The sequence below is a fragment of the Hoplias malabaricus genome, chromosome Y (genome assembly GCF_029633855.1).
Source record: "Hoplias malabaricus isolate fHopMal1 chromosome Y, fHopMal1.hap1, whole genome shotgun sequence".
NCBI lineage: Eukaryota > Metazoa > Chordata > Actinopteri > Characiformes > Erythrinidae > Hoplias > Hoplias malabaricus.
The window spans coordinates 72,959,423-72,968,416 of NC_089820.1; the positions used below are offsets into that span (position 1 = coordinate 72,959,423).

At 39.1% G+C, this 8,994-nt stretch overlaps 1 protein-coding gene across 1 annotated transcript; it reads left to right on the forward strand.

Moving 5' to 3' along the window:
• The first annotated feature begins 292 nt into the window (after positions 1-292).
• LOC136679738 (protein phosphatase 1 regulatory subunit 7) lies at positions 293-8,498 on the forward strand. The gene is made up of 10 exons (XM_066658406.1): positions 293-428; positions 1,638-1,736; positions 2,846-2,901; positions 3,101-3,166; positions 3,690-3,820; positions 4,513-4,675; positions 4,832-4,948; positions 5,049-5,153; positions 5,741-5,827; positions 6,217-8,498. The coding sequence occupies exons 1-10, from the start codon at positions 389-391 to the stop codon at positions 6,391-6,393; spliced, it is 1,041 nt and encodes a 346-aa protein (XP_066514503.1). The 5' UTR covers positions 293-388; the 3' UTR covers positions 6,394-8,498.
• The last annotated feature ends 496 nt before the right edge of the window (positions 8,499-8,994 follow it).

The following is an 8,994-nucleotide window of genomic DNA, read 5'->3' on the forward strand; positions in this document are numbered from 1 at the left end:
TATGCAAAATCTACTCCAAACGCGCGCGCGGACACATACACACCTCTGCAGGGCCCCCCTGTAACTAGATCTTCAGTATTATTCAAACCTGGCATTGGTTTTAACATTGTGGCTGGTTGATTTAAACTTAACTTGTAATTCGGGCTATCACTCTCTCTCTCTCTCTCTCTCTCTCTCTCTCTATATATATATATATATATATATATATATATATATACTTGTTAAAATACTAAATGATATAAATACTATTATTAATATTAATACTACTATTAATATTGATTACCGTATTGATCCAGCACAACGGAGTTATTTATGCAGGGATTCTGCGGCCTGATTGGGCGCGAGAGCTGCCAATCAACATCGAGTGGGTGTGTGTGGAGGGAGTGAAATGGCGACCCTTTCTAGTAGCGAGCCGCAGGAGATGGAAGGTGAAATGAATCTTCATTTTTACTGTGGTGTTTTATCTGACTGTAGCGGGCAGAGGGTTGTGTTTAGTTGGTGTGGGTGTTGTGTTTAAGTTTTGGTGGATTTTGGTTTTAGAGCTTGCTGGGTTTCTTTAATTTATCTCCATTCATTCAGTGTTTACGTCCACGGGGCCGGTTAGCTTTAGCCGCCAGCTGCTCTGATCTTACCCTCTAATTTAATTTCATTTATATTTTTAAAACGGCTGCTTTTGACGTTAATATTTTAGTTTAAGCGGTTTAAATCTCTACTCAGCTGGTAAATGTGATCAAATTGATCACCTATATTACTTGGTATTACTTGTGAAAATGCTTGATCTTAAAATAAATCAATAGAATTATAGAATTGTTTATGCATGTATTACAGTACTACATTTATTGATGGCGATCTGTCGCCACGCCATATGGCACAAAGATTTTTAACAATTCCATTCACTAATATACATAGATCAGCCAAAACATTAAAGCCACCTCTTTGTTTCTACACCCATTCTCCATTTTATTAGGTGCACTGACCATACATGAGCACTTTGAGGCTGAACAATAACAGACTGTCGTCCAGCAGATGTACTATGTAGTTTGTTAGACATGTTCACCTGGTTTTAAAGTGCCCAGGACCCCCACAGAACAGGTATGATTTGGGTGGGGAATCATTCTCTGCACTGCAGTGACACTGACCTGGTGGTGGTGTGTTGTGCTGGTACGAGTAGATTAGACATCAGTGCAACTGGAGTTTTCAAACCCTGTGTACACTCACTCTCCATTCTGACACTCCTACCCCATTGAGACAGTAGCTCATCAGCTCAACCATCTCGTACCTGCTTAACACACAATCACCTTCCACACCCATGTCATACCTGCTCTATGGGGGTCTGAATCTTACCAGTCTTTAAGTACAATTATTGGTTTGTTTGTGAACTGGCAGTGTGTCATAGTGTGTGGATGGGTGTATTGCAAAGCATTAAAAATGAATTCCTGTCATGTGTTCATGGACTGAATCTTGAATATCCTGAATTATATAAAAACTCTACTGCGTTAAACAAAAACTGCACTGATAGCAAGGCCAATTAATTTTGCGTCTGCAAATCAAAAATGGTTCTTTCAGGCTTCTTTGTTTTTTTTTTAAATGTGTGATCTAAATTGTTAATCCGTATTGTGGTGATGTTTTCTATGAAGTTGACAGGAGGGGTGAGTCTGAGGAGTCCGGTGATGATGAGACTAAGAGGAAGAGTCTGAATGGAGAAGTTGAGCTTGATGCCCAGCGGGCCTCCACAGGTGTGTGATATTCACTTTATTACACAGTGATTAGAAATAAAATTTCTGTCTGTTTTCCCACCCAGTAGAAAGATATGCCCCGATCTTTTAGCTGAGACAGTAAAAAAGCAAGAATGAAGCTTTAGGGCCCAGTCTGGGGTTGCGTAACACAGTTAGGCAAAGATGGATTGAGGTGAATTTGAACGGTTTCAAATAATGCAGTTTAAGTGAGAAAAACCAAAACCACTGTAACAACTGGGACACACACACAAAACCCATGGAATACAGAACAGGGCATGGAATAAACTGAACAGTGGAGGTGCAAAACATGGACTGGAGTGGGCGGCAGAGCCTGGGCATAAAAATACACACATACATGTAAAACCACCACAGGACATAGAGACTTTTGGTTCATGCTGTTTGACGCAGTTGTCCCTCTGATTTCATTTATGACCCGATCTAGAGTCAGGTCACAACAGAAAAAGGATATGTCAAATAGTGTGAACAAAAAGTCCAAAACAACAAACAAAACTAATAACAAAATTCCTTCCCTAACTCCCTATCTAGGTATAAACAGGAGAAAAGTGCTAGTAAGACCTGTCGACCCCTCCTTTTCAGCCATGGTTTACTCAACATCTTTTTCTTGGCTTTTTTTCTGAGATGAAAGCACTCATCCCTAGTGTGGCAGTGGTGTCACTGTCATCCATTGTATTAGTTTGCATATAGTGTGTGAGAATCTCCTGCCTGCTCTCATGCTGTAGCCGTTAATGAGCGAGTCAACCAGAGTTTTCAGTTGGGTGTGTGTAATCTGAAAGTGGTGTTTCATTCAGGGTGGATTGCGTCTTGTGGGAACTAACAACGATCAAGCTCAAAATCATCTGTGAAAAATGTCACTATGTGTGGGTTGTCTCGTGTGGATTATTAAAATATGTAGTGTGGGCCAAGCATTAAGTGTTTGTATCTGAAGATGGTGGGAAACTTTGAGGAGAACATTGTCTGCTCAGTTCTGTTACATATTGAATGTTGGCATCGACCAAAAACATTCTACCAGGGGTCTGTCTATAAATCACCCACTGTCATTTAACCCTCATCCCTTTCTCCTGCTGGTTTTTTTTTATTCTGTTAAACAGGTCCGGAGGAGTCTCCAGTTGATATGGACACCATAACCCTGGACCCTAATGAAGAGGTGAGTGCAGGGATGGTTTTGCATCATTTTATACTTCTGTAGTACAGCAGATGTAGGAATCTGTACGTAGCCACAGATTTGCTTTTAAAGAGCAACACCAGCATACTTTCAGCCTGTCTTCACCAAAATGACAATAATAATAGATATTGAGCAAATACTAAATAGTTACAGTACAATAAATAATGTGTCCATTTGTCAGGACGTGGATCTTGTCCACTGTAGGATCGGCAAGATCGAGGGTCTGGAGGTTTTGCAAAAGGCTAAGGTGAGTCTTGTTGTTGTTCTACATCAGCATATAATAATCTAATTTATTTGTAATCATTTTCACAATGAATGGTTCTCCTGTCGAGCAGTGATGTTCCTTAACTGTTTGATTGCTGTGCAACAGAACAGTCAAAGATGGAAATCTTGGTGGAGTATTAATATAGAACTAAACTCATCTGTGGTTTTTGCAGTTGCAGGGAAAGTCTGAGCACTCCTGGTCCTTACAGTTGATTTTGTTACTGGAAATAAATGAGCATATTTTCTACAGGGTGCAAATTGAACTACAGCATTTCTGTAAAGTTTAGTGCACACTTGTTTATGGAGAAATATAAAAAATTTATAAATAAATCTGATTTAAGGACCGGACTTTTATTTTAATATATTGTAATTATTTAATATATTCTTATTTTTATTCTTTATTTATGTTCTGTTCTATTATTTGTAACACAGCAGGAGTGTCATAAACAGTTTTCTTGTAAAGACACATAAGAAAATCCTTGAAACTGAAACTTTTCTCTTGTCAGACTCTTTCCCTCAGACAAAACCTGATCAAAAAGATTGAGAACCTGGAGAGCCTGAGTTCTCTAAGGGAACTGGACCTTTATGACAACCAGATCCGCAAACTGGAGAACCTGCAGGCCCTCGTAGAGCTAGAGTGAGTTGCAACTGTTTGTGTATACTTTATTTCTCAGTCTACGGGAATCATATTGCTCTAAGTGTGAACAAAGTTCTGTGCATCCCTGGTTGAAAGTGTGTAAATGCTTTTGTTGATTTTTACATGTTGGAGTAATTAATTAATAAAATGTTGGGTGTGCAAAAATTATGGTGCCTTTTTCTATATTTTTCTTTTTAATTTTATTTGAAATGTTTAAAGTCAATTTTACCTTGAAATATGGGAAACAGTGTCATGCTTAAGTGCATTCTTCGTGTTTGTAGTGTGTTCACTTGTTTTCCACATTGCACAACTCTTAAAATGTAAAACACTCATGGAATGTGGTCAGGGACGTCCAGGCGTTTGCTTTTGTGACTGTGAAAGAGGAACAGATTAAAGCAACACTAGGTAAGATTTGGTATTTTAGCTCCTGGGCTCCCCCTACAGTAGAGTGTAATTCCCTTTACATCACTGGAATCAAGGTGGGGGTGTGGTTTCCTACCCTCCTGCAAAAGTTTCATAGTGCTGTTTCTGCAGTGCTGAGCCTGGAGTGGCAACAACAGAGGCTCTCTTCTTCCTATTAAATCTCAGTGGAGCATCACAATAATTTGAAGCTGTAATTTTATGGCTATTGTTTCTTTAAAGTGCTGGAAGTATGTGGTGTTAATATGCTGGTGTATGTCTGACTCTGGCAGGCAGCTTGACGTATCATTCAATCTCCTGAGGAAGATCGAAGGCCTGGAGAGACTAACGAAGCTCAAGAAGCTCTTTCTGCTCCACAACAAGATCTCTGGCATTGCGAACCTTGAAAACCTCACTGGCCTTCAAATGCTGGAGCTGGGGTCCAATCGTATCAGGGTCAGTAATAAAGTAAAACTTGTATCACCTGTAGTCTGTGAAATGACGAGTTAATGCTCCATAGAGTGTGTCCCGCACATGGGAAAGGCCACGTTTACAGCGGGTTTAGTACAAAATCTTTTAATAGTCTTTTTTTTTTTTTTTTTTTTTTTTTAGATCATCGAGAACCTAGACACTCTTTCTTCACTGGATAGTTTGTTTCTCGGCACAAATAAGATCACCCAGCTCCAGAATCTTGACAGCCTGCATAACCTGACTGTCCTCAGTATTCAGGTATGCTACATTAATTTTTGTAAACATTACTATGTGTAATTCCACACTGTCTCTGTTTTTTCTTCTCCCTCTTCCTATGATGTCTCCATCTGTTCCGCAGAGCAACCGTATCACCAAGTTAGAAGGTCTTCAGAACATGGTGAACCTGCGGGAGCTTTACCTGAGTCACAACGGCATCGAGGTCATAGAGGGTCTGGAAAACAATGTAAGTCCAAAGATAAGCCTTCATGGTTAAACCACAACAGTTGCTTCGATGGAATGGTTCCTTCTTTAGTATCAGATTCTGAGTAATAAATTACATCCATCAAGCTTTGCTGTGTCTGATCCACTCATACAAGCACAACACACACTAATGCTACCACCACGTCATTGTCACTGCAGCACTGTGAATGATACACCACCCAAATCTTACCTGCTTTGTGGAGGTCTTGAGGATTGAAGAACAGGGGGGAAAGTGGGCTAACAAAGCAACTACGATCTGTTTTGGTCAGTGGAGGTGTGAAAATGCACAGTGAGTGTAGAAACAAGAAGGTAGCTGGAACCTTATGGCTGATACTTTCAGAAAGGTCTCTAATAGTTTTAAAATCATTGTTTAATCCAGAGATCACATTAGAAATCCTTTGCGGCTAGTTGATTCCCCGAGGGAATTCACATCACTATAGATGTGTGTTCATGCCCAGCTTAGTGCTTTTATTCTCCTCCTGTGTCCCAGAATATCTACAGAGTGATTCTCTCCTTGTCATCTGCCTCTGGCTCAGTTTCTCTGCTTTTGTTATTTTATTATTTTTATAGAAAAAACTGACAACTCTGGACATTGCAGCCAACAGAATAAAGAGAATTGAAAACATAAGTCACCTAACAGAGCTGCAGGAATTCTGGGTAAGTGTCACTAGTCTAAGAGAAACAAATCTTCCACCACCAACAGAATTGTTCACAATATTGCACTTATATTCTCTCTCTCTCCCCACACCTTTCCCTCTCCATCCTCTGTTATCTCACACCTCTCTCACCTATTTCTATTTTATCTTTCTCTCCATCCCCCTTTCTCTCTCCTCTCTCTTTCTTACCTCTGCCCTATTTCTGTCCCCTCTTTCTCTCATCTTCATTTCTCTATTCTCTTTCTCTCTCCTCTCCCTCTCTCCACTGTCTCTTCACTGTCAATCTCTCTCTCTCTCTCTCTCTCTCTCTCTCTCTCTCTCTCTCTCTCTCTCTCTCTCTCTCTCTCTCTCTCTCACACTAACTAACTAACTATCTCTATCTCCTCTCAGATGAATGACAACCAGATAGAGAACTGGAGCGATCTGGATGAGTTGAAAAATGCCAAACGTTTAGAGACGGTGTATTTGGAGCGGAACCCTCTTCAGAAGGACCCTCAGTACAGGCGCAAGATCATGCTGGCCTTGCCCAGCGTCCGGCAGATTGACGCGACATTCATCCGCTTCTGACCTCCCGAGCATGGACCCCTCACCCTGATACCTGGCCATGCCCCCTGCTTCAGCCCCACCTCTTAATCCTCTAGTCAGATCTCTGAGCACACATCATTTTGTAGCTTATGGGTAGTGTCCGGAGGAGTCTAAGCTGTATAGTAATTTTAATCCAAACTTAGGCTAGAGAGGTGTAAAGACCCCCAGCTTTGAGATGTGGAAATGTATTCTGTGGAGTGATGGAGATCCATCCAGTACTTTTGGGGATGAGTTGGGCCCAGTTTGTGATCCATATAGTGGCTGAAAACAATAAAATCCACACATAATGCTCCAAAATGTAATATCTAATATTTTTGTGAAATTTAAGATGGTCCTATAGATTTTCCCATGAACAGCATAGACCGGGATCTCCTTTTGTGGGCACAACTTTGAGAACAAAATGATGCACTACCTCAGGCATCTGCAGAGCTTAATTTTAAAATTTGCCTCGTGTTCCTCACACACTCCAGCTGCTCTTCCACACGAAAAAACCTGCTGTTCCTCACTTAGATGAGTAAAATCACACGACGCGCTCATAATGCTCATGCGCAGCTGCCTTTTACTTTCACACTCACTTCCCTTCTACTGAATGAAGCTGAGGCATGGCTTCTTGTTAGCCAGGTTCTTATGTGAGTTTTCTTTTCCACCTTAAATTGTACAGCAATTTCATTACATCAAGGATACAAAGTGTCATTAAATTCTTTACAATCATTGGGTATACAGAGCATATACTAGTAAATACAAAATTTTTCTAGGACCCACCTCTTAAAATTCGAAGAGGACCACTTAAGGTGGAACCTAAAATTCAAATAAGAAGTGTGTGAAGAATAAGCCAGCCTTTGTGTGACCTATGCTATTATGTGAAAGTCTTGATCATTTTTCTTTTTTGGGGCCCTGACCATGACGAGTGTGATGTGACTGGTGACTGCAGTAGGAAAAGAAAACGGAATCCACTCGCACGTATACACACACCTTTGTGTTACACTTCAAGGTTTCTGTTCAATATCCTATCAAAAAGGTGTGTCTTTTATTTATTGATATTTTTTTGCAGCAGGCTGTGTGTGCAATTTGAACAGGAAAAATCTGATTTTGAAGTTTTCCAGAGTTGCGTTCACTTTGCATGTAGATATGTTTAGTTAAGTTTTTTTTTTTTTTTTTAATCCATAAGATCTTGTGTTGAACACTGTTTTGGCAAGATGAATAGCTTAAAGATAAGGAAACATTCTCACAGTGTATTCGACCACATTTAACTTTCTTCTGTATTTCAGCTGTGGAGTCTTACTTGAGGTTTGAAATTCTTACTATCCTGGACCTTCACATATATAAATAAAACATTTTTTTTATATGGAGTGTAACTTAGCCACCTGTATGTGAGGCTTCAAATCTGCAATCAATCATTTTAAAGATAATTTAATCAGTTTAAAGTGGTTTAAACAGCTGATTTTTATCATTTTTAAATAAGCCAACATTGTTTAGTTTGAGGGTGATGTTGAAAAGAATTACAAACTGAAGCTTTAAAATAGTTAAAACTGTAAGACAGGTGTGTGGGTTTTAATTAACAAAACATGGGGCAGAAAAAACACGTAACATACCAAGCAGAGATATTTGATTTGCTGATTGAAGTAAATGGGGCAAGTCTTAATTCACAAGCTTCTCATTTTAGGCACATGAGCGAAAAAAAAAGGGAAGAGTTGGGAGTTTTATGTGGTTAAAAAAACGCATATTAAAAGATTAAGAACATGTTTGATTTAAGAGTTTAAGCAGATTCATGAATCTTTAAGAAATTGTGAAGTCTAGAATGCTAATGTTGCTAAAAATGAATGGAACTATATAAAAACTAAATTAGCATCATCCCAGTACCATCAGGGTATTGGTGGTTATGAACTTCCATTCATAATAAGCTACATTAACATACTAGATTGAACTAGCCATGCAGAATTGTTACATCAAATCATTGTATTCAGGATTTGTTTAATTTAGAGGATTTTTTTCTTATGTATATTATTTTATTTTTATTTTATTATTTGATTGTTTTACAAGTGCTTGGTCAACCGTTTTGAACTGAATGTACTATAAACAAAATAAAAAAAACCCTAATTTGAAAAGTTTTTGAGTTTGTGGACATGGTTCCTGTAGGAAATGAGAGAAATATTTAAATATTTTATATATTTAATTATAACCAACAGTTGCTAATTAGATTGAAAAAATTCAGAGACTTTTTTCTGTATAGATGAGTTTTATTTTGTAAATCCAAGAGAAAGAAAAAAATAATACTGGGTGAATTGTCCACAGGTGAGTGACTAGGTGTGTGAAACTGTCCTCAAGTGTGCGTGTTTTGGGCCCCTGTGAAGGACTGGCAGCCTGTCCTGAGTGTGTTCCTGCTGTGGCCCAGTCACCCTCTGCAACCCTTGCAACCCTTTATTAAACCTAATATTAAGCATTTTCACAAGACGAAAGAATGAATAGATAACTAAAATACATTTCTGCATGCAACTACACCTTTAAATGTGTAGTTTTTACTCATTCCCAGTCGGATTACACTACCCATAACCCCCTGCTGAGTGACGCAGCGCCTACGTCATG

Excerpts from the sequence above, each read along its gene's own strand:
- LOC136679738 (XM_066658406.1), top strand. The coding sequence starts at position 389 with ATGGCGACCCTTTCTAGTAGCGAGCCGCAGGAGATGGAAG. Across the intron at positions 429-1,637 it reads CGAGCCGCAGGAGATGGAAG|TTGACAGGAGGGGTGAGTCT; the intron begins GTGAAATGAATC and ends TTTTCTATGAAG. Across the intron at positions 1,737-2,845 it reads TGCCCAGCGGGCCTCCACAG|GTCCGGAGGAGTCTCCAGTT; the intron begins GTGTGTGATATT and ends TCTGTTAAACAG.